The 24,605-nt window shown below is 44.6% G+C and overlaps 1 protein-coding gene across 4 annotated transcripts; it reads right to left on the bottom strand.

Moving 5' to 3' along the window:
• Nucleotides 1-7,779: 7,779 nt before the first annotated feature.
• LOC127559333 (oviduct-specific glycoprotein-like) lies at nt 7,780-24,380 on the bottom strand. 4 transcript variants are annotated; one of them, XM_051993042.1, is made up of 11 exons: nt 24,282-24,341; nt 23,011-23,040; nt 22,259-22,463; nt 21,538-21,594; nt 17,600-17,765; nt 16,197-16,321; nt 15,432-15,555; nt 15,150-15,332; nt 12,641-12,757; nt 8,964-9,099; nt 7,780-8,265 (listed from the first exon to the last, which is right to left on the bottom strand). In XM_051993042.1, the coding sequence occupies exons 1-11, from the start codon at nt 24,304-24,306 to the stop codon at nt 7,895-7,897; spliced, it is 1,539 nt and encodes a 512-aa protein (XP_051849002.1). In that variant the 5' UTR covers nt 24,307-24,341; the 3' UTR covers nt 7,780-7,894. The 4 variants fall into 4 exon arrangements, 3 of the variants coding, with proteins under 3 accessions (XP_051849002.1, XP_051849000.1, XP_051849003.1); XM_051993040.1 differs by lacking the exon at nt 15,150-15,332 and adding an exon at nt 13,332-13,514; XM_051993043.1 differs by lacking the exons at nt 15,150-15,332; nt 15,432-15,555 and adding exons at nt 13,332-13,514; nt 13,612-13,735.
• Between the last annotated feature and the right edge of the window lie 225 nt (nt 24,381-24,605).

Raw genomic sequence — 24,605 nt, 5'->3', positions numbered from 1 at the left:
AGACCAATTTCATTTCCTTTTTTTTTTAATTTAACAGAATTGCCAACTTAAACTTGGAGAAAATTTGATATAGTTTATCTGATTTTAGCAACGCTTTCAACAAATTATGGTATTCTTGTGGAGAAGACAGAGAGGTATAACTTAGTTGAAAAAGCAAATCCGATGATTCAGATCTAATTGGGATGGCTAGAGTTAAAAGTTGTTTATAATCCAATACCAACAGGCACATCTCTAGTGAAGTGATCAGTCCTGTGCTGTTTATCATTTTTATCAAGTACTCCAGTCCAGAGCTTGGGATGTTGAGTTATGGTTATATTAGGATAACAAGAGTGTTACTTGGAAAATAACACTCTCATAGTCTTGTTCAGTATAATTCTGGTTAGAAAAAAGGAACAAGCACCATCTATTGGAGAAGAATTGAATGAGACAACAGCAAACAGCTAAGTATTATAAAACAGATGGTTGGCTATCCATACTGATATAACTTGGGGGAGAACTAAATGATAGAGAGCAGCAAAACAAAAGTGGAATTAAATTTAATACCACTAGCGTTTATTTAATCCATACTTTGGGAAAGAGTGAGAAACGAATGGACCAAAAAAAAAAAAAACAGCCTTAAGAAAGTTGAATTTTAATAGTGGATACAACATGTGAACAAACATATTTCTGCACAGCAATTGGAGGAGGAAGCAGATAGCACTAACAAGTAAAGCTTTCTATCTGCCTCCTGAACCTTGAGGCAAACGGAGGATTCTAAAAAGCAGAGACAGGGAAGAGTGGGTCCAGACTGGAAGGATGATCTGTGCAAATGCAAAGATTGTGGAGTTTGGGAGTAAAAAAATGGGAAACGAATATAAGAGTGGCGTAGTCATGTGTAATAGACAAGTAAAACTGGAACCAGATTGCAAAGGACTTTAAATACCCAAGTGAGAATCCCAAAGTGAGTTTTTATTCTAGGAAAAATTGTGATTTCCCTGATTAAGACCAGAGAAGTACTTTAGTAACTCTGTATTGATCTGAGTTCAAATCCAACCAAGATGCTAACTGTGTCCTGTTTGTCTCAGTTTCCTCATCTGTAAAATGAGAATAATAACAGCACCTACCTCTGAGGATCAAATGATATAGATTAGCAGTGTCTGGCACATCTTAAGCAATGCGAATATTAAAATCAATTCTGTATTATTTTCTTATTGATCCTTTTACAAGTAATTGATTTTTGTTCTGTAACTGCTTTTTGTCTCTGAATTTAACTTAGAGATTTGACTGAGTAATAATGGATTACATTTAAAAATCCAGCTTTCCTTCTAATTAATGATCTAATCTTGCCTCAAGAAATTTAACGGACTTTGGAAGAGATGTGAACACTTGTGAAAGTTTATAGTGTAACAAAATATATTTATTTCTACATGTTTAACCTATATTGAATTACTTGTTGTCTTGGGGGGGGAGAAAAATTTGGAACACAAGCTTTTGCAAGGGTGAATGGTAAACATTATTTTTGCATGTATTTTGAAAATTTTGAAAAATAAAAAGCTATTATAAAAAACCTACAAAAAAAAAGAAAAAGAAAAGCTATTACAAAAAGAGGGAAAAATAAAGTCAAAATTCCTCATAAAAAAGAGAAAAAAAGAAAGATTATGGTGGCAGTGGCAAAATGGTGGCAAAATTCATTTCATTTTGAGTGCTCCTTGGTGAGATTTTTTTTACCTGAAAGGAGCAGTTTCTTCTTGAGGACTATAGGTGGAGATCTGGTTCTCCCCTTCAGTTTACAGTTCTAACTCCAAACAAAGTAAATATCGTTGTTAGGGAATGCAGCTTTTTATCATCTGTATCTGTTTGGAGTGCCTTTTTTGTCCAGTGTGATAATATGGTTTTCTGTGTATTTTATTTCTATTAGAAGTTGCACACATAAAATTTGGAAATAATTGGTTGTATAGAGAGAAAGATTAAGTTAAAAGTTCAAGTCTGTTCTTCACATTGGGCCTCTAATAGAATGCATTTTATGAGGGAAGAGTTCTCAAAGATGAGAAATAGATAAACAACTTGAACCTGCAATAATCTTTGAGATCTTTTATTTCTGCAAGTTTGTGGTTTCCTATAACCCCAAGAGTGTTACACTGTCTTCCAGAATTTAGTGGTACTTGGGGCCCTAAATGGTCTAGAGTTGGTGATTTAGATATAGGAGGATTCCAAATTTCTGTGTCTGAGATAGCATGATCTTCAGTGATCAAACTGAATAAAGCAATATGTAAGACTGTAAGTGACATTTAGTTAAATTGAATCAATAAAAGATCTCTTTGAGCAGAGAAGGTAAAATATCAGGAGAGGCTGGTACCTTCAGCATCACCAGTAAAGAAATATATGGGGAAAAAAACAAATAAATAAATAAAAATATTGGGGCTATTATCTCTCACAGATGTCTGTTTGTCTATGTATCTGTAACTGAATATGTATGTAATTGGCCTGTGTTTTCAGAACAAGTCTCTCCTCATTACATTCTAAGCTTCAGTTAAGTTCTGGGAGTACAAGGGCAAGGACAGATAAGAAATAAGGAAAATATTTCCCTCAGACTGCAGAAAATTTATGACAATGCAAATTAATTAGATCCTGAGTTTATGACTGAAACAAATTATCTTTGGTGAATCTCTAAATTAAGGTAATGATTTTAATAAATGCTGAAATATTCTAGTAAATTTTGAGTTAACATTCTTTAGAATGTGCTTTTTAAAAAGTAAGAGCAGTCCCCCAATACAACAGATTTATTGTTCTGAGAAAAAGGTCATTTTCCTGATTAGGGAGCAGCTTATTTGGGGAGTTTTCAGGGAAGTTTCAAAATGAAGGGGGAAAATAGATTGTGGCTCATATTTTAAATATTAACTTTTTTCTAGTTGATGGAAAAGAGAAAAAATGTGTAAATCATGTAAATATGTTTTATTAGAAATTTTTGGAACTATGCCCAAAGGGCTATCAAACCATGACTATACTCTTTGATCTAGCAGTGTCTCTCCTGGGCCTGTATCCTAAAGTGATCATAAAAAGGAAAAGGGACCCACATGTGCAAAAATGCTTGTGGCAGCCCTGTTTGTAGTGTCTAGAAAATGGAAACTGAGTGGATGCCCATCAATTGGAGAATGGCTGAGTAAATTGTGGTATATGAATGTTGTAGAATATTATTGTTCTGTAAGAAACAACCAGCGGGATGAATACAGAGAGGCTTGGAGAGACTTACAGGAACTGATACTGAGTGAAATGAGCAGGACCAGGAGAATATTGTACATGGCAACAAGATTATGCAATGATCAATTCTGATGTATATGACTCTTTCCCATAATGAGATGATCGATGCCAGTTCCAATGAGCTTGTGATGAACAGAGAGAGGAGAGGGCTATGGGAACTGAGGGTGGATCACAACATAGCATTCTCTTTTGTTTGGTGTTTGTTTGTTTGTTTTTTCTTTTCTTTCTAACTTTTTTTTTTCCTTTTTGATCTGATTTTTCTTGTACAGCATGATAATTGTGGGAATATGTATAGAATGATTATACGTTTAACATACATTGGATTACTTGCCTGTGAGGGGAAGGGGTGGGGAGAAAGGAAGAAAAGAAAATTTGGAAGACAAGGTTTTACAAAGGTGAATATAGAAAATTATCCATTCAAGGGCAGCTAGGTGGTGCAGTGGATAGAGTACCATCCCTGATGACAGTCAGGAGGACCTGAGTTGAAATCTGGTCTCAGACCCTTAACACTTCCTGGCTGTGTGACTTTGGGCAAGTCACTTAACCCCAATTGCCTCAGCAGAAAAAACAAAAACAATAACAACAAAAAAAATCTATGCATATGTTTTGAAAATTAAAAAACATTATTAAAAAAAATTTAACCTAATTGAATACTCAAGAGTTTTACAAATTGAAGAAAAGTAGAAATCAATTTAGAAATTACTTGAATTAGTATATGTTTTGAAATTAGAAATTTTGCTATAAATTTTATGAGACTCCTATTCATTTTTATAGTTATGTATTTGAATTTTGAGAACTGTTTTGCTTCTTTTCCATCAAGAAGAAGAGATTACTTAAGAAAACAACTTGAAATATAAATAAAATTTCATTTGGATAAATGCTTTTTGTTACATTTATGAATAATGTAACAATTTAATTGTTATTTAAATAGATCAGGTCTTGTAATCTGTTTAGATTTTTATAATTACTAAAGAACATTCAAATGAATTTTTTAAAATTAATAGCCAAAAGGGAAAGGGACCTGTATGTGCAAGAATGTTTGTGGCAGCCCTCTTTGTAGTGGCCAGAAACTGGAAACTGAGTAGATGCTCATCAACTGGAGAATGGCTGAATAAATTATGGTATATGAATATTATGGAATATTATTGCTCTGTAAGAAATGACCAGCAGGATGATTTCAGAAAAACCTGGAGAGACTTACATGAATTGATGCTGAGTGAAATGATCAGAACCAGGAGATCATTACATACTTCAACAACAATACTATATGATGATCAATTCTGATGGACCTGGCCATCTCCAGCAATGAGATGAACCAAATCAGTTCTAATGGAGCAGTAACGAATTGAACCAGCTACATCCAGTGAAAGAACTCTGGGAGATGACTAAGAACCACTACATAGAATTCCCAATCCCTCTATTTTTGTCCGCCTGCATTTTTTAGTTCCTTCACAGGCTAATTGTACACTATTTCAAAGTCCAATTCTTTTTGTACAGCAAAATAACTGTATGGACATGTATACGTATATTGTATTTAACATATACGCTAACATATTTAACATGAATTAGTCAACCTGCCATCTAAGGGAGGAGGTGGGGGAAAGAGGGGAAAAATTGGAACAAAAGGTTTGGCAATTGTCAATGCTGAAAAGTCACCCATGCATATGTTTTGTAAATAAAAAGCTATAATTAAAAAAAAAAAACCAATAGCCAAAATTAGTACTAGAATTGTTAGAAACATTATATCAAACTCTCTTTCCTTCTGGATAATGGAGGGAAAGGATAATGGATAATAATTCAGGGAATAATAGAATTGTGAATGGCCATGATTCAACATTTTAATTGTCATAGGTATATTTATAGTCAATATTCTACCTTCAAAATAAAACAAGTCATTGATTTTTAAGAATAATGTATACTAAAATTATCTTTCTGAGATTTTAAACATTGAATTAGTAAGTATAAAACTCAGATATGAACTAAATTAAAAAGTGCCTTTAAAGGGATTATTGAATTCGATTAAAACCTCATATCAGGCTGCCATTTTTATCTTTGGCAGTAGATTTGCTGAAAATAGTGGACCCCATCAAATGAAATGCTTGGAATAAATGACCCTTGTTAAAAATATAATACTACATAACTGAAATTATAACTTGGGATTCTGTGTGATACCATTTAGGAAATAGATTTAGATGTGATCTACTTTATTCTGGCCTCCTTTTAAGCAAAATATGTCTCTCCTAATAGGACATTTATGATAAATCATATTTTAATTTACTATTTGGCTTTAAGACAGTGTTGGGGAAATGGCTAAATTAGGAACTTTCTTAATTATGTGATCTTAAAACAAGTTACCTCATTTATTTTCATTCTGTAATGTGTATGAAAATAATGCCTAATATTGTTTTGACAATTCATTGTATTAGCAATGTTGTTAAAGTGGTAAATTCTTTTTAAATCTGGATTTGGGAAAGTTATAGATTTAATTGCTAAAAGGATGGTACAAATTGCTCAAAAAATTATTAGTGGATAATGATAATGTTTCTACTGTGAATTTGATATAACAGGAAATCTCTTCAAGATGGCTTCATTTGTGAAAGGAAGAGTTCTAATATCTTACAAATCTTCTAAGTACAGTAAGGAGTCTTTAGCAATAAAGACATAATATTTAGCCCTGCATATTTGAATTGACCCAACAACAATAGGCGTAAAGTTAAATCAGTAAAGATGGATAGATGGAAAGATAAATAATTTCCTAATGATTTTTCTATGAGATTCATTGTCTCAAGTGATTCCTATTTATATGATCTTTTTGCTAATTGGGTCTTTAATAAAATGTGCTTAGTAAATACCTTTTCCAAGTTATGAAGATTGTGAATTTAAAAGTCACTTGGAATAGGATGAATAATTTTCTATGTCAGGATAATTTGGAAATGCTTTTGACTAAATTAATATCAGTTGATTAATGTGTTTTCTTTTGTGCTTTAAATTTACAAAATTATAACTATTATCATATTTTCTTGTCTTGGAAATTCTGGGAAAACATTGTATAAGAAATGAGAATGGTAATTTTATTTCATTAAAGATTTTAATTTTTTTTTTTTTTTTTTTTGCTTTGGCTATTGTGAAATAGCTTATTAGGACTTATTGGGTAAAATCTACAAGGCATTTAATTGGGTATTTTTGAAATAATAATTGCTTACTTTGGGGGGGGGAGGGGAAATAGAATAAAAACCTTTTTTAAAAATCTTCTCATATCTAATTAAGCCTGCCAAGTTCTGATTGAGTGCAAAGCTTATCAGTCCTGTGGAAGAATTACTAAATTGGTTTATTTAGGGAACAGGATCCTCCTCCACCATTACAAATAAGGAGAAATGTTTTCAGATTTGTTTATGGTACAAAAGTTATGTGCTGATTTGTGATTATGAAAATGACTAAGTTATATTTGCAGGGGTCTGTACTTGAGTTACATCTTTAACCAATTTAATCTTAACAGATCCCAGTCTTAAAGATTTTGGGGTTTTTTAATGGTTAATGTATAATACTTTTGAGATGACTGGTAGTCTGAAAATTGATGTCAGCTTTTTCTGAAAGATTCTTTTTTGAATAAATTATCATATATTCACTATCGATGGGGGAATTGAGAAGATAAAGGATGATTCTATATGATTTTTCTTGTTGACCTTATTTACAAGAAATTAATTTTGTCCTGTAACTGCTTAAGTTAGGACTCTATCTCAGAACTTGGCTCAGAGATTCGGCTGGCCCATGATGGATTACATTTAAAAATTCAGCTCTCCTAATTAATGACCTCAACAAATTTAATTGACCTTGGAGTATGTGTATGAATACAAGGGAGTCAGACCTAGTTTCTTTACACCATAAAGTATCCTTCAAAGGAGTCTATTGTCCAAAAAGGTCTAGTCCATTACCTTTAAAACCTTGCAGCTGGACTCAAATAATGAGCAATTCTTGGACTATGAGAGATGGGGGAAGTTGTGGCTAGCTCCCATTGTTAAAATTCCCACCGATCATTTTGTTCTCTGCACCACAGCTTTGTAACCAGTCATGCTGCTCCCAATTTCATGTCATCTACCTGTTTGTTCTTTGTTCTGTCTCCCCTAAGACCTAGAAAAGGGGAACTGTCCTTTGGCTCAAAGTCTCTGCTAGTGGAGAACAGCCCCTTATTGTGCCCCTTTTAATAAATGTTATCTTGTGAAAAGAATTGCCTCAGTTTAACCCTTTTGTTTTTTCACAACAGTGCTATATGTTATCAAATATATGTCTATAATATGTAAACATATTGTTATATTAAATATATGTAAACCATATAACTATATTATTGAATATGTATGTATTATACATTACAGTAAATATGTATGAATATATGTTATATTATTAAATATGTGTATGCTATATATAAATACATTATAAAATATATGTATATATTATACATAAATCTATTATGTATTATATTCTTTAATATATATTATATAATAAAATCTACATTACTGTGTTGTGATAATAGGAAACAGAGAGGGATTCTTATGCCATATGCTTTTATTGGTAAAAAAAAAAAGGGGGGGGGGGCTTCGGGGCTTGCCGCCTGCTGCCCTCCCGGGCGGCTCGGGCCGGACCCGGGGCTCCCTCCTCTTCCCTACAGAGTAGCGTTGTAGCTTGTGGCCTGGGGTCCCGGCGTCCAGGTCGGAAGGCCAGCCGAAGGGCCCGCCGAGGGGCTGCTCACGGCGTCCTGGGGAGTAGTGGGCTCGCCGGGAGCCAGGCTGGTCCCCTCCACGGTGGCCCGGGGAGGGATGCTGCGGGCAGACCGAGCCATAGCGCCCCCGGCGGCTGAGGACGTGCTCTGGGAATCGGCGGTCAGCATGCCGGGCCCAGTGTGGAGACCATAGGCAGAGGTGGCGCTCTTCAAGGCAACGAGGAAGGTAAGGGTGGGAGAGCGCATTTCTGCCCGGGGAGAAGTCTCCCGCCCGCGGGAGAAAAGAGTCACTCGCGGGGGAGGGGTTGCGTTGACTAGAGCAAGAACAGAGAGGACCGGTCAGAGCCCGTCTGCGGCGGCCCCGCCCCGAAGCTCCCACCAAGCCTGTTTGGGGCGGTGCTTCTTAGCCTTTAAGGCCCCGGCCTTCCCTTTGCCAGTCCTTGCCCCCCGCCCTGAGTGCACTGAGAAGCGCCTCGGGCTGAGCTAGGGATGACCCGGGAGACAGCGGCCGGACTCCATCCTTTGCGTCCAATCCCGGCCTCTGGCCCTTCTGGGCAGACCCTCAACAAGGGGCTTTTCCGTCCTTATGAGACTCGAGCGCTTGCTCAGAGCATTCTGAGGGAGAGTCCCGAGCCCTGATGGAGCCCTCCCGGGACTGGCGCTGGGCGGGCCACAGGACAAACCAGGCCTCAAGCCAGAGTCAGAAAAGCTATCGTTTAGGACCCAGAAGGCCTAGTCCCCGCCCTCCCACTGCTTAGGCCGGTGCTTGAGCCCCTGGACCCCAGGCTCATCTATAAAATGAGGTGATTGAACTAGGCCGAGCTCTAAGCTTCTTCCCCCCTCTCACCATCTCCTACCTCCTAATTCCTCCCCATCCCCCAGCCAAAGAGCGGAGGAACACCAGTCCCACCGTAGTCTGCTGCGAGACTCAGGGCCTGAAGCTCCTGAGCACTGAGGCTGAAGGCCCACCTTAGCCCGGGTTCCCTTTGCTGCTGGATGGCATTCTACTTACTCTGGAAAAACAGGATTTGTTTTATTGTCTTCACAAGGGGATAGGGGCCCTGCTCACAAAATGTGCCCTTGAAGTCATCAAAATCCAGGGTCCACACCATGGCTCCCCCATAGTTTTTCATCTTTATGAACGCCGTCTGTGAAAGTAAGTGACTGTTAGCTGTCTTACTGTTCTGAGCCCCTTCCAGTTTTGGTGCCCTGGGAGACAGATGGGGGGACACAGCTTCTGACCTGTGGGAGCCCCCAGATTGTTTGGGAGGCAATGCACCCTTGAGAACACTAAGAGCAGCCAGTGAGCCCCCTTTTCCCCTTGTAGAAAGATGGAAGGGTGAATATGACCTTGAAGACAAATCTTTTTTTCTTTTACTCCAAAGAAGCAAGGATAAATTCAAAATATTCTTTCCCTATTTTGATTTTCTGAAGATTACTTTATAAAATATTCTAAATGCACACACACACACACAGAGCTGTCTTTCTCCTATATCCCTCACAGTTCCATGCATTTTCCTTAAATACTTAAATGAAAGCCAGCATGGAATAAGAGAGTACTGGTCTTTAACTGATTCAGGTTCCACTGTGATGCACCCTGAATAAATGATACAACTCTCCAAGATGTCAAGGCACCTCTCAGTACTACTGGTGGAAGGAGCTCTTCACTGTGGAAGTTCTTTCACTGATGAATGGATCCCGTCCAAAATAAATACTAGAGTACAGGCAGAAGACCTGACCAAGTTCCTGCTCCTAGGATCAATTAGAGATATGATTTGGACAAATTAGCCTCTTTGGGGGCTTCCCTCTTTGGTAAGTTATTCTGGAACAAGATGACATGGTGGAAAATAACAAGCCCATTGGCTTGCTACCAATCACTATTTGTGTTACTTGGACAAGTCACCTACCTCTTATGGGCATCAGCTTCCTCTCTGTTCAATGAGAGTGTTGAACTAGATGCCCTCCGAGGACTAGTCCTACTCTCCATCTGTGATTCTGTGATCCTGTGATTACCAGGGTCCCTCCTAACTCTAGGAAACATGTTTCTGAAAAGCAGACAGAAGAAGAAAAGAAAAAGAAGGAGGAGAAGAAGATGAAGAAGAAAAAAGGAGGAGGAAGAGGAGGAGGAGATGAAAAACCAAGAGTCCTCTCCTCCTCATGGGAATGAGAGCCAGCTTGTATTTTTCTTGTTTTCATGGGTGACCATGAACCACGCAGGGTTTTAGGGTCCAACCTGCCAGTGAGAGGCCTCTCTGTAATGTATGTAATTACTTTGGTGGGTCCTTAGACAGCAGGCTCAGTCTGTTACCAGGATTATATTGTAAGCCTTTCCAACTTCATAGAAACTACCAAAGTTTAGGTGTTGAGACGTGATCCTAAAGACAGCCAGGATTAAGCTAGGTGGTCCAGGGGATAGTGCTGGACCTAGAGTAAGGAAGAGCTGAATGCAAATCTTGACTCAGATGTGTCCTAGCTGTGAGACTATAAACAAATCCATTAATCCTTCTCTGTCTCAATTTTCTCATCTGTAAAATAGGAACAATAAATAACAGCCCTCCTGCACAGGGTGATTGTGAGTACTCAATGAGATGAGACATGTAAAGTACTTTGCAAACCTTAAAAGTTGCATCTAAAAGTTTGCTATAATTATTGTTAGCAGCAGGGGGGAAAGGTGCCAAAAAAATTTGTTTTAGGGAAGTTAATGGGTAGTCTTTTGCATCATTGGGTCAAGGCAGCATTATGGCCTGCAGCGCTGGAGGTGCCCATGCCCTTAAGCATAAAGCCAAGGGGCAGAAGCCCAGCATGTGACCACAAGCCAGAAGAGCTTCACTCCCAGTCCCCCCCACACCAGCCCCTGCCCCAGCCACACTGGCGCACCCGGGCCTGCTTGGACACCCCACCGGGCGCCTCCCTCTGAGACCCGGGTCCAGTCCTCTGCCCACGTGGCCACAAGCACCACAACCCACTCCTCCCCATCACAGACAAGGACTTTGATGTGTTTGAGCCCGGGAGACAGAATGGAGGAAGGTAGGTGGAAATCCACGCAGACGACCCAAGTCTGAGTCGCTGCAGTCCCAGCTCGCCAGCCCTCCACGCTGCTCCCCGAGTAAGGACTGTCCCATTGTCCTGAAGAGCCCGTGTTGGTGACGCAGCCAGCCCAGAGAGCTGGGGCGGCCACAGTGCAAACACGGGCTTTGAAGCTAGAGGAGGGAGATGGCCTTCTTTCTCAGGTCATTCTGAACCTGAAGCCAGTTGTGTGGCGGTGTGGAAAGCCTCCCAGCTCCAGTATGAGGTGCTCCCTTCTTCCTCACCACCTGCCAGGAGTCCTCAGGCAGCCGCCAGGCCTTCCGACCTCCTCCTCTTCCCTCACCCTTGTCAAACCTAATCTTCCACCCACCTAACTCTGGGAAGGGCTCCAATCCACCAAGTCCTACTGAGGGGGAAATGACTGGCAACCGACTAAGCCACAGGTATTCACAATGCCTTCTGCCCAGGAACAACATCTTATCCAAAGGAATCAAAGTGGAATTGATGGGAGGGGAGATTAGACATCAGTGTTACATCAGAAAGTGAGAGGAGGGGCTTCCCTGCTACATGTCCAACAAAACCCCATGAGAAAAATAGCTCTCTACTTCCAAAAACTCCAACTCTCCTTCCCTCCCTCTCTTCCTTTCCCTCTCCTTTTTCCTCCCTTCCTTCCTCTCTGTCTCTCCTCTCTCTCTCTCTTCTCTCTGTCTCTGTCTCTCCTCTCTATCACTTTCTCTGTCTCTCCTCTCTGTCTCTATCTCTCTCCTCTTTCTGTCTTTCTAGCATTCTCTGTGTGTGTCTCTCTGATCTCTTTGTCTCTGCTTCTCTCCTCTCTCTCTCTCTATCATTCTCTCTGTGTGTGTCTGTGTTGTCTCTCTGATCTCTGTCTCTGTCTCTCCTCTCTCTCTCTCTCTCTCTCTGTCTCTCCTCTCTCTCTCTTCTTTCTGTCTCTGTCTCTCTCCTCTTTCTGTCTTTCTATCATTCTCTGTATGTGTCTCTCTGATCTCTTTTTCTCTGCTTCTCTCCTCTCTCTCTCTTTATCATTCTCTCTGTGTGTGTCTGTGTTGTCTCTCTGATTTCTCTGTCTCTCCTCTCTCTCTCTGTCTTTCTCTCTCTTCTCTCTGTCTCTGTCTCTCCTCTCTCTCTCCTTTCTGTTTCTGTCTCTCTCCTCTTTCTGTCTATCATTCTCTGTGTGTGTGTCTCTGATCTCTCTTTGTCTCTGCTTCTCTCTTCTCTCTCTTTCTATCATTCTCTGTGTGTGTGTCTGTGTTGTCTGATCTCTCTGTCTCCGTCTCTGTCTTTGTCTGTCTCTTTGTCTCTCTTCTCTCTCTCTTCTCTCTGTCTCTCTCTTCTGTCTCTCTCCTCTGTCTTTCTATCATTCTCTGTGTGTCTCGCTGATCTCTCTTTGTCTCTGCTTCTCTCCTCTCTATCATTCTCTCTGTGGGTGTCTGTGTTGTCTCTCTGATCTGTCTCTCTCCTGTCTTTGTGTGTCTCTCTGTCTGTCTCTCTGTCTCTCCTCCCCTCCCCCCCCCACATCAATCACCCTTAAAACTGAATTTTACGAGGAAGTGGAAATATGGAAGACATTGAGCCCATTTGTGTATCACCAAATATTGAACCCCATAGAACCTTGAGAAGAAGGAAGAATCAAAGAGTACTTACTTTGTAAGCAAAGCTGCGCACATCATCATAGCCAACCCAATACTTCTGCGTATGGGCATAGGGGACTTTTTGTACATCAATCCATCTCTTCGTGGCCGTCTTAAGGAACGGACAGATCTGTCAGCAAAGCACAGAGTAGGGGGTGTGAATGGAAGATGTGGGCAGAAGTAATGGGAACAGAGGGAGGGAAGATTTGTGGGGACCCCCTACCCTCCCCAAAAGGCGAAGACTAACTAGATGTTCATGGAATATGGTGGGGGAAACTCACCAAGGATTAAGAGCATATGTATTGGGGTGGAGAGGAGGAGGAAGAGGAAGGACTCTAGGCTGAGATTAAGTAGTTAGGGGATAGTGATAACCATAGTTCCCATTTATATGGTACTTTAAGATTTACAAAGCCTGTCTTTTCTGAGTATCTCTAAACTCTGTGAGATAAAAAATGATGGATTTAGAGGCATCTATTTCTATTTTCTCCCCTCATCCCACTGATCAAAGGGCAGAATACCTCCTCCTCAGTCCTATAACAGAGTACGTGTACACACACACACACAGAGAGTACCCGCAGTATTCCCAAGATCTCAGACCTCCTTCATCTCAACTGCTTTTGCCAGGACCCCTCCCCCCCCAATAAACAAAAATAGGACTCTCCCAAAGGTAGCCCTGCCCTCTGTGGAAAGTCTACTCTAATCACCTCATAATAAGCCCATACACCAGCTTCCTTGGTGTAATTCCCAGCAGGTGCTGGCCCAAAAGCAGGAGCCCTTAGCTCCCTGCTGGAGAACAGGATGTCAAAGGTACGTCCATAGGTAGGAAATCCCATGATGAGCTTCTCTGGAGGAGCTCCTTGCTTTTCCCATAGCTTCATGGCATATTCCTGCAAAAGTGAGAATGGATTTCTACCCACTCTGTTAGTCGGGGCCCTACCAATTCCCCTCATCATCTTAGCAGACACCCCATGTCCACCTTCTTACACAATTTAAATAGTCTATTGGTTTGCTTCCAAAATTCATTCCATAGAGGGGGCTGTTGTGCCCAGTAACAGACTCCCAACTTCCATGGAAATCATAAGTCAAGACACTGATATAGTCCAGAAGTCTGGAAAGAAAAGTTATATAAGAACATGAAGATTTAGATAGGTGGTTTCCATTCAAAAAAAGACAGAACTTTTTTGCCAAAGTTGTTCCTTTGCTTTCTGCTTTTGTCCTTTTCTCCCAGTTTATGCTGTGGGCACACTTTTTATCCCCATCATTCCAGCGACCTTAAAATCCTCCTTTCTCTATGAAGTCCTTCTGGACTAATGACTACCTGCCAAGGGAGTTCCTATATTGCCTCCATTACTCTCTCCTGTGAAACGTATTTCTATTGTTGGGTAACCAGCATAAGATCCAATGCTTTATTTTCATTTTACATTTTGGGCCTATCAACCATTTGTGTCAGAATACACATCTTGCATAACGCACTGCCAGAAGGCAGGAACCAAGTTAACTCGATGCTTTTTGTGGAGGGCCCAGCCCAAGACTTTTGGATTACGGTGGTCATTATGGGGAATTTCAAGATGAATGTCACGTCTTCTCGATGCCCCAGGAAAGTCTTGTAGATGAGAAACTTCTCTTCCTTCTCAACTCGACACAGACTCACAGAGGGCAGGCCGGAAGCCCCTCTGTCTGCCTGGGACCTGGTGACGCTTCCAGTGCATGCCCCCCCCCCCAATGTCCCGACTCCAGCCAAGACTTCACCTGGCAATGCTGACCACCTGGTAGGCAACTTTGATGATGTCCCGGTTACCAGACACAGCGGCGGTGAGCAGCTGCGCACATCATCATAGCCAACCCAATACTTCTGCGTATGGGCATAGGGGACTTTTTGTACATCAATCCATCTCTTCGTGGCCGTCTTAAGGAACGGACAGATCTGTCAGCAGAGCACAGAGTAGGGGGTGTGAATGGAAGATGTGGACAGAAGTAATGGGAACAGAGGGAGGGAAGATTTGTGGGGACCCCCTACCCTCCCCAAAAGGCGAAGACTAACTAGATGTTCATGGAATATGGTGGGGGAAACTCACCAAGGATTAAGAGCATATGTATTGGGGTGGAGAGGAGGAGGAAGAGGAAGGACTCTAGGCTGAGATTAAGTAGTTAGGGGATAGTGATAACCATAGTTCCCATTTATATGGTACTTTAAGATTTACAAAGCCTGTCTTTTCTGAGTATCTCTAAACTCTGTGAGATAAAAAATGATGGATTTAGAGGCATCTATTTCTATTTTCTCCCCTCATCCCACTGATCAAAGGGCAGAATACCTCCTCCTCAGTCCTATAACAGAGTACGTGTACACACACACACACACACACACACACACACACACACACACAGAGTACCCGCAGTATTCCCAAGATCTCAGACCTCCTTCATCTCAACTGCTTTTGCCAGGACCCCTCCCCCCCCAATAAACAAAAATGGGACTCTCCCAAAGGTAGCCCTGCCCTCTGTGGAAAGTCTACTCCAATCACCTCATAATAAGCCCATACACCAGCTTCCTTGGTGTAATTCCCAGCAGGTGCTGGCCCAAAAGCAGGAGCCCTTAGCTCCCTGCTGGAGAACAGGATGTCAAAGGTACGTCCATAGGTAGGAAATCCCATGATGAGCTTCTCTGGAGGAGCTCCTTGCTTTTCCCATAGCTTCATGGCATATTCCTGCAAAAGTGAGAATGGATTTCTACCCACTCTGTGTTAGTCGGGGCCCTACCAATTCCCCTCATCATCTTAGCAGACACCCCATGTCCACCTTCTTACACAATTTAAATAGTCTATTGGTTTGCTTCCAAAATTCATTCCATAGAGGGGGCTGTTGTGCCCAGTAACAGACTCCCAACTTCCATGGAAATCATAAGTCAAGACACTGATATAGTCCAGAAGTCTGGAAAGAAAAGTTATATAAGAACATGAAGATTTAGATAGGTGGTTTCCATTCAAAAAAAGACAGAACTTTTTTGCCAAAGTTGTTCCTTTGCTTTCTGCTTTTGTCCTTTTCTCCCAGTTTATGCTGTGGGCACACTTTTTATCCCCATCATTCCAGCGACCTTAAAATCCTCCTTTCTCTATGAAGTCCTTCTGGACTAATGACTACCTGCCAAGGGAGTTCCTATATTGCCTCCATTACTCTCTCCTGTGAAACGTATTTCTATTGTTGGGTAACCAGCATAAGATCCAATGCTTTATTTTCATTTTACATTTTGGGCCTATCAACCATTTGTGTCAGAATACACATCTTGCATAACGCACTGCCAGAAGGCAGGAACCAAGTTAACTCGATGCTTTTTGTGGAGGGCCCAGCCCAAGACTTTTGGATTACGGTGGTCATTATGGGGAATTTCAAGATGAATGTCACGTCTTCTCGATGCCCCAGGAAAGTCTTGTAGATGAGAAACTTCTCTTCCTTCTCAACTCGACACAGACTCACAGAGGGCAGGCCGGAAGCCCCTCTGTCTGCCTGGGACCTGGTGACGCTTCCAGTGCGTGCCCCCCCCCCCAATGTCCCGACTCCAGCCAAGACTTCACCTGGCAATGCTGACCACCTGGTAGGCAACTTTGATGATGTCCCGGTTACCAGACACAGCGGCGGTGAGCAGCAGCCTCCTCTGCCCAGTGTTGTTAGCCTCCTCATAGAAGGTGACAGTGAGTTCCTAGAGAGGGGGGAGAGGGAGGCAGGCAGAGAGGAGGAGGTGAGGAAGGTGAGCTAGAGAGGGCAGGAAGGAAGAAGGAGGCGGATGGAGAGAGCAAGGAGACAGGAGGCAGAGAAAAGGCAGCAAGGTAAGAGAGAAGAGGCAGGGGAAAGGGAAGGGAGAGACAGAGACAGACAGACACAGGGAGAGACAAAAAAAGAGACAGTGAGAGACAGAGAGAAAGACAGAGACACAAAGAGAGAGAAACAGAGAGACAGAGAAAGACAGAGACAGAGACAGAAACAGAGAAAGGCAGAGACACAGAGAAACAGAGAGACAGAGAAAGACAGAGACAAAGAGAAACAGAAAGGCAGAGACACACAGAGAGAGAAACAGAGAGACAGAGAAAGACAGAGACACAAAGAGAGAGAAACAGAGAGACAGAGAAAGACAGAGACAGAGACAGAAACAGAGAAAGGCAGAGACACACAGAGAGAGAAACAGAGAGACAGAGAAAGACAGAGACAAAGAGAAACAGAGAAAGGCAGAGACACACAGAGAGAGAAACAGAGAGACAGAGAAAGACAGAGACAAAGAGAAACAGAGAAAGGCAGAGACACAGAGAGAGAGAGAAACAGAGAGACAAAGACAGAGACACAAAGAGAGAGAAACAGAGAGACAGAGAAAGACAGAGACAAAGAGAAACAGAGAAAGGCAGAGACACACAGAGAGAGAAACAGAGAGACAGAGAAAGACAGAGACACAAAGAGAAACAGAGAAAGGCAGAGACACAGAGAGAGAGAGAAACAGAGAGACAAAGACAGAGACACAAAGAGAGAGAAATAGAGAGACAGAGAAAGACAGAGACAAAGAGAAACAGAGAAAGACAGAGACACAGAGAGAGAGAAACAGAGAGACAGAGAAAGACAGAGACACAGAGAGAAACAGAGACAGAGAAAGACAGAGACACAGAGAGAGAGAAACAGAGACAGAGACAGAAAAAGAGACAGAGACAGAGAAAGACAGAGACAGAAACAGAAACAGAAAGGCAGAGAGAAACAGACAGAGAAAGGGCAGGGAGAGAGAAGCAGAGAAGTAGAAAAAGAGAAGAAAGTATCAGAGAGAAAGGCAAATGGAGGTGAACAGGGAGGAAGGCCGGGAGAAAACACTGGGAGTGCAGCAGGGCCTGGCCAGCCGCTCCCACCCCAGGTTAAGCCCCTTCGGCCTCTGCGGGAGGGAAGGCCGGGCTGGCTCCTTGCCATCCTCCCTGCCCCTCCCGGGCCCCAGAGACGACTTTACTTGAATCAGTTCGGTGAAAAGGGCCCGGTCCCGGCTGGGACTGCCCCTCTGCGTTGGGTACAGGAAGAAGAGGTCCAGGCCGTCGAAGCCGTGCGCGCGCAGCAACACCAGGACGGAGGCGATGAAGGCCTGCCGGTTCTGGAACGTGGACATCATGGTGGTGAATCTGGGGGAGACCCGGGAGTCAGGCAGGCAGGGGTCCCCGCCGGAACCCCGGGGAAGCGCCGAGCTTTGGGTGCCACGTGAGACGGCGGCGAGAGCGCGCGGGGAGGGCAGGACCGAGACTCAGCGGGCCGGGGTTCTGTTCCAGTTCGGGTTTGTTCCGGGCCAGGCGGACCCCCCAGCCCTCCTGCTAAGCAGGAAGATGATTTTTAGAGTCCTGTGCCCCCCACCCCTGCCCCAGGGCAGGTAGTTTAAAACCCAAACCCACAGATCCAAAGCAAGTCTGCAGGCCCATCAGGTCGCGCCTTCTCTCCTCCAGAAGAGGAAACGCAGCCAGCGAAGAAATAACCGCCCCGAGCCATACAGGGAGGGAGCGTCGGGGACCCGCCTGGAACCCTCTCCTCCCGCTCCGGAGGCGGGCCTCCCGCTGTGCTAGAATAACTCGGGCTCTCATCCCAGCCTTCCGGGCTTTAGAGCGTGCGCTCCTAATCCCGGCAGAGCGCAGGTGCCTGCCCTTCCTTACACCGAGGGGGAAGCCCGAGGGGGCGGCTGCTCGGAGCCCAGACCCCGGGGGAGCCTCCGGGCTCCGCCCCCGGGCCGCTTTTCCTGGCCCGGTCCACAAGCATTTGTTTAGGACCTACTATGTGCCGGGTACTGCGCCGAGCCCGCCAAGAAGGGCAAAAGGCAGCCCTGATCTCAAGAAGCTCAGTCTGATGAGGGAGAGAACGTGCAGACAAGTGCATACAAACAAGACACACGGAGAGAGATGTCCCACACGGAACTGCAGGAAAAGCACGGGGGACAGGAAAGGGCTTCTTACAGAGAGGAGGGAGAGCTTCCGGGCGTGGTGGGGGGAAGGGGACAGGTGGGGGGGGGGGGGGGAGCCGACGAAAAAGCCCGGAATCTGGGCCAGAATCGGTCAGGAGGCCAGTGCCGCTGAATCCGAGAGAGCAGGGGGGGAACGAGGCGGGAAGGGCTGGAAGGTATTCGGCAATCGGGTTATGAAGAGCTGGGAAAGCCAAAAGACTATATTTGATGTGGGAAATAACAGGGAGCCAGTGGAAGGTGTTGAATCAGAGGAGTGACAGGGTCAGTTTCACTTAGGAAGGTCCCCCTTGAAAGCTGAGTGAAGGGTCGGAGTCAGGAGAGCTTGCGCCGGGGTGGTGGCGGTGGCCATTGCCTCCTAAGGGACATGGAATGGACTTCTGATTCCATGGGAGCCCCCAATGAGAGAAACGCAGACCAACCCATATTCTGGAGGAAGAGATGAAGTGTCTTGCTCAGGGTCACACAGCTGTTAGTAGTATCGGGAGAAAACACTGGGAGTGCAGCAGGGCCTGGCCAGCCGCTCCCACCCCAGGTTAAGCCCCTTCGGCCTCTGCGGGAGGGAAGGCCGGGCTGGCTCCTTGCCATCCTCCCTGCCCCTCCCGGGCCCCAGAGACGACTTTACTTGAATCAGTTCGGTGAAAAGGGCCCGGTCCCGGCTGGGACTGCCCCTCTGCGTTGGGTACAGGAAGAAGAGGTCCAGGCCGTCGAAGCCGTGCGTGCGCAGCAACACCAGGACGGAGGCGATGAAGGCCTGCCGGTTCTGGAACGTGGACATCATGGTGGTGAATCTGGGGGAGACCCGGGAGTCAGGCAGGCGCCGCGGGGTCCCCGCCGGAACCCCGGGGAAGCGCCGAGCTTTGGGTGCCACGTGAGACGGCGGCGAGAGCGCGCGGGGAGGGCAGGACCGAGACTCAGCGGGCCGGGGTTCTGTTCCAGTTCGGGTTTGTTCCGGGCCAGGCGGACCCCCAGCCCTCCCGCTAAGCAGGAAGATGATTTTTAGAGTCCTGTGCCCCCCACCCCTGCCCCAGGGCAGGTAGTTTAAAAACCAAACCCACAGATCCAAAGCAAGTCTGCAGGGCCATCAGGTCGCGCCTCCTCTCCTCCAGAAGAGGAAACGCAGCCAGCGAAGAAATAACCGCCCCGAGCCATACAGGGAGGGAGCGTCGGGGACCCGCCTGGAACCCTCTCCTCCCGCTCCGGAGGCGGGCCTCCCGCTGTGCTAGAATAACTCGGGCTCCCATCCCAGCCTTCCGGGCTTTAGAGCGTGCGCTCCTAATCCCGGCAGAGCGCAGGTGCCTGCCCTTCCTTACACCGAGGGGGAAGCCCGAGGGGGCGGCTGCTCGGAGCCCAGACCCCGGGGGAGCCTCCGGGCTCCGCCCCCGGGCCGCTTTTCCTGGCCCGGTCCACAAGCATTTGTTTAGGACCTACTATGTGCCGGGTACTGCGCCGAGCCCGCCAAGAAGGGCAAAAGGCAGCCCCGATCTCAAGAAGCTCAGTCTGATGAGGGAGAGAACGTGCAGACAAGTGCATACAAACAAGACACACAGAGAGAGATGTCCCACACGGAACTGCAGGAAAAGCACGGGGGACAGGAAAGGGCTTCTTACAGAGAGGAGGGAGAGCTTCCGGGCGTGGTGGGGGGAAGGGGACAGGTGGGGGGGGGGGGGGAAGCCGACGAAAAAGCCCGGAATCTGGGCCAGAATCGGTCAGGAGGCCAGTGCCGCTGAATCCGAGAGAGCAGGGGGGAAACGAGGCGGGAAGGGCTGGCAGGTATTCGGCAATCGGGTTATGAAGAGCTGGGAAAGCCAAAAGACTATATTTGATGTGGGAAATCACAGGGAGCCAGTGGAAAGTGTTGAATCAGAGGAGTGACAGGGTCAGTTTCACTTAGGAAGGTCCCCCTTGAAAGCTGAGTGAAGGGTCGGAGTCAGGAGAGCTTGCTCCGGGGTAGTGGCGGTGGCCATTGCCTCCTAAGGGACATGGAATGGACTTCTGATTCCATGGGAGCCCCCAATGAGAGAAACGCAGATCAACCCATATTCTGGAGGAAGAGATGAAGTGTCTTGCTCAGGGTCACACAGCTGTTAGTAGTATCGGGAGAAAAGACCCAAATGGGAGTCCTTTAGCTCGGAGCGGCCCTCCATTCCCAGCGTCCCACTATCTGCTGCTTTTACTATTGCAGCTGCTAATAATAAAAATAAGATACTCCTGCTACTGCCGCTGCTCCTGCTGCTACTCCTACTCCTACTAAGCTACTGCTGCTGCTGCTGCTTTTTTATTATTACTATTACTACTACTACTTAATAATAATGATGATATAACTGCTGCTGCTGCTACTACTTTTACTATTACTACTAAGAATAATATTAATAATAAGATACTGCTTCTGTGGCTGCTTTTACTACCACTGTTACTGACAAATTATTATAATAATGATAAAACTACAGCTGCTGATGCTGATTTTTTAATCACTACTACTACTAAGAGTAAGAAACTATTACTGCTACTGCTGTTACTATTGCTATTACTGCTGCTACTGCTTTTATGAAAAAAAGAAGAGGAGGAGGAGAAAGAAGAAGAAGAGAGAAGGGGAAGAAGAAGAGGAGGAGGAAGTGGAGGAGGAGAAAGAAGAAAAGAAGAAGAGGAGGAGGAGGAAGAGCAGAATGAGGGGGAAGAGGAGGAGGAAGAACAGGAGGAGGAGGAATTTCTATCCACAAAGCCTGTAGGGATACCCCTTCGCATAAATTAGGCTATAATGAGACCTACTTTTCCTAGGGCCAGCCTGAGCCCCAGTCTCCCAGGCCCTAGATTATAGCCCAGTCCTTCCTGGCCATACCTTCTGCACAGTCCCAGCTCCTGTTCCACAGGATCTAAGTTGATTCTAGCCACCCTTTTCACCAATTCCAATTCTGTCTCAACCCAAAGAGATGATGATTATATATTCCCACCTGCTCGTGCCAAAGTACCAGCCACCAATGGACAGCAGGATGCGCAGGTCCGGGTTTCTGTTACAGGGAAGAAGGAAATCGAGGGAATTAGAGCCAGCTCTCAATCATCTGCCCTCAAGGGGCCGCCAAGAAGTACAACCAGTGAATGGCAATCATGGAAACCCAGTTCTCCTGACCCTAAATCATTTTATTCACTTCTGGGCAGACTTAGAAAACAAGAAGATTCCAAGACAGCTGCTTTCCGGATATGAATTTGGCCTTTTCCCTCTTAGCATCTGCACTGATAAGTGGGAAAGTTCTTCCAAGGAAAAGGAAGACTGGAGGGGCAGGCCCAAGGGAACCAAGGGAAGTACCAGGCAGAATAGGAAGAAAGGCATGAACTCATCTGCCTCTGTTCCAGGCTCTGTTAGCCAGGCCCCCAACTTTTCCAGCATCTCTCAACAGTTATCAAAACAGAGCAGGTAGGATCAAAGAATGTAGCCCAAAAGGGGGCTGAGATGCTTCTTTTATTAGTTCAGAATAAAAATTTTAAAAATAAATATAAATAAATGATAAAGATAAATATATAAATAAATAAATACATAAAGAAATAAAGAGATACTTGCCCCACAAAGGCACTACCAGTTGGTGAAGGGTCAGATGTAGAACCCAGAGTCCCTTACTAACAGGCGGGTCCTTTCTCTACTGTCCCCCAGCTTCCTCACACAAAAAGACATCTGACCTTTTTTTGAGGCTCATGAGCTGTGGGTAGATCTCCTTTTCATCATCCTTCTCTTTGGGGACAATTTTGTTGTCCTTCATTGAGGCAAAGGCGTACACCACGTGGGTGCAGAGATAGGGGTCCACATCGTTGGGGAAGAAGGAGGCCGGGCTTGGGCGTTGCCGGGACCAGCTGGTGAAGTAACACACCAGTTTGGAGGCCGGACCTAGCATGGGAAAGCAAGCATTATTGGGGAAGGGGCAAAAGGAGGGTCTCCCCAGCGTGGGACAGAAATGGCCTCCAGGAGAAAGCCACCACCAAACTCTCCGAGAAATGGAAGAGATTGTTCTGGTCCAAAATGATGCCAAAATCTCATTTTACAACTGAGGAAATTAAGTCTAGGAGAGCCAGGACCTGAATGACACCACCAGAATTTGACTGTAAATCTTTTGTATTTCTCACTGTGCCCTCTGCCTTCTGAGAGAAACCCAATTGCCATAGCAAGATTCCTTGTAAATAACCAAATGTATCCAGAATGAGATGCTGGAGTGGGATTGGTGTTCTGTGCTTTCTCATCCCCAAAGGACCTCCCCCCCCAAGCTGGGAGACCCTCTCCATTAAAATAAGAGGAAACAGGTTTCCCCTCCCTAAGAAAAACATTAAAAGTTTAGAGAGCTTATCAGTTTGTGAAAACTCCTCAGCCCTAGGGAAAAGAGGGGGTGAAAGGGGCATGGGATAATATGGGGAGGGGAGAGGTTCTGAGGTATCCTTACCCAGCTGGAGCTGGAGCAGGAGGATCAAACCTGCAGGAGAAACGGGAAAATATTACACCCCCATCCCCCACAGAGCGTTGCTGGCTAGGGAGACAGTGATGAGTTATAAATCCCAGCTTTGTTATTTCCCACATACAGGGCCCTCACCTCTCTGGCTCTGGCTCCTTCCTTTGGGCTAGACGCAATCGTCACCATTATTGTAATAGTAAACATGTCCATTGTTGTTGTTCGGTCATTTCCGTCATAGCTGATTCTTTTGTGACCCCACTTGGGGCTTTTCTTGGCAAAGACACTCTAGAGCTTTGCCATTTCCTGCTCCAGCTCATTTTACAGATGAGGAAACTGAGGCAAACAGGGTTAAGTGACTTGCCCAGGGTCACACAACTAGTGAGTTTCTAAGCCCAGATTTGAGCTTAGCTTCCTGACTTCAGACCCAAGGCTTTACCCACTGTGTCACCTAGTTGTCCCCGTAACATACACATAGCACTTTCTAACATATGTTTATACACACACACACACACACACACACACACACACACACAGAGGTGTGTGTGCATGTATGTGTACATTTGAGGTCCCTTTAAAGTCTAAAACTATAAACCTAAGGTATTAAATCCAAACATCTCTATATAAAAACAGAAATGTAGACAGGAACATGCATATATACATGAATACATATACCCACATGGAATATAAAGACTGAATACCTCCTAATTTTAAAATTCAAAGAAATATACATAAAATAGTAGTAACTAGAGATACAAAAAATATATATACATACTAAGAAATATACCTAAAATAATTCATATACCTATTTTTATTATAACTAATATATTTAAAATCAGAAGAGCCCCTCAATCTGCTGGAACTCTGGGGAAAAAAAAGACAAAATAACTGGTATTTGTGGTAACTGTGCATTTTAAGGTTTGCAAAGAACACCCATGAAGAAACCAAATCCAGAGGAGATGATGTGATTTGCCCAAAGGCTCATAAGCAGGAATCCCAGACACAAATACACATTCAATTTTCCCTTTTCCCCCCTCTTCCCCTCTAGGAGCACACCCTCTTGCACAGATATAAGATACTTTCCAGAAGACCCAGCAGCAATTCCATAGTCCATTTCTCCTAAGGATTCTAATCTTAATCTCTAATCCTAGGGATTAAGATGGTCTGTCCATCTGAGATCTATTGGCAGGGCAGACCAAGGGGCAGGGGAAACTCAAGCTTCTCTGCAGGAAAATAGGGTTCAGGGATACAGAGGGGGACCTTACCAGTCCAGAGCAACAGCCTTGCCATTTTGCCAGCCCTCAAGCTGTGAAGCCCAAGTGGAGCTGATTTTTATGAGCCACCGGATGGGTACCTTTAAAGGACAGTCCAGCCCCAAGCCCAGCAGTCTTGTGCCAGTCACTGATGATTCATAGGTAGTCACCTGTTGATGGGACACCTTGCCCCAGAGTCACAACGTCCTCAGGGCCTCCTGGCAGTGCTACATAAGCCCACCTGCTTGTTCTAAAGGAATATATTGTCCATGTAGGACTGAGATTTCCAACATTTTTAACTCCTGCCAGGGTCTCTAAATTTTGCCCTTATAAGTA

This window comes from Antechinus flavipes, chromosome 4, assembly GCF_016432865.1.
Source record: "Antechinus flavipes isolate AdamAnt ecotype Samford, QLD, Australia chromosome 4, AdamAnt_v2, whole genome shotgun sequence".
Classification (NCBI taxonomy): Eukaryota; Metazoa; Chordata; class Mammalia; order Dasyuromorphia; family Dasyuridae; genus Antechinus; species Antechinus flavipes.
The sequence above is the reverse complement of the archived record's forward strand: the minus strand, read 5'-3'. Positions and strand labels throughout refer to the sequence as shown.

What these genes read in the sequence shown, in the direction of transcription:
- LOC127559333 (XM_051993042.1), bottom strand. Translation starts at nt 24,306, where the DNA reads ATGGCAAGGCTGTTGCTCTGGACTG. An exon ending in AAGGCTGTTGCTCTGGACTG is followed by an intron (nt 23,041 to 24,281) that starts GTAAGGTCCCCC and finishes TTTCTCCTGCAG; the next exon opens with GTTTGATCCTCCTGCTCCAG. An exon ending in CAATAGACTATTTAAATTGT is followed by an intron (nt 15,333 to 15,431) that starts GTAAGAAGGTGG and finishes TCACTTTTGCAG; the next exon opens with GAATATGCCATGAAGCTATG.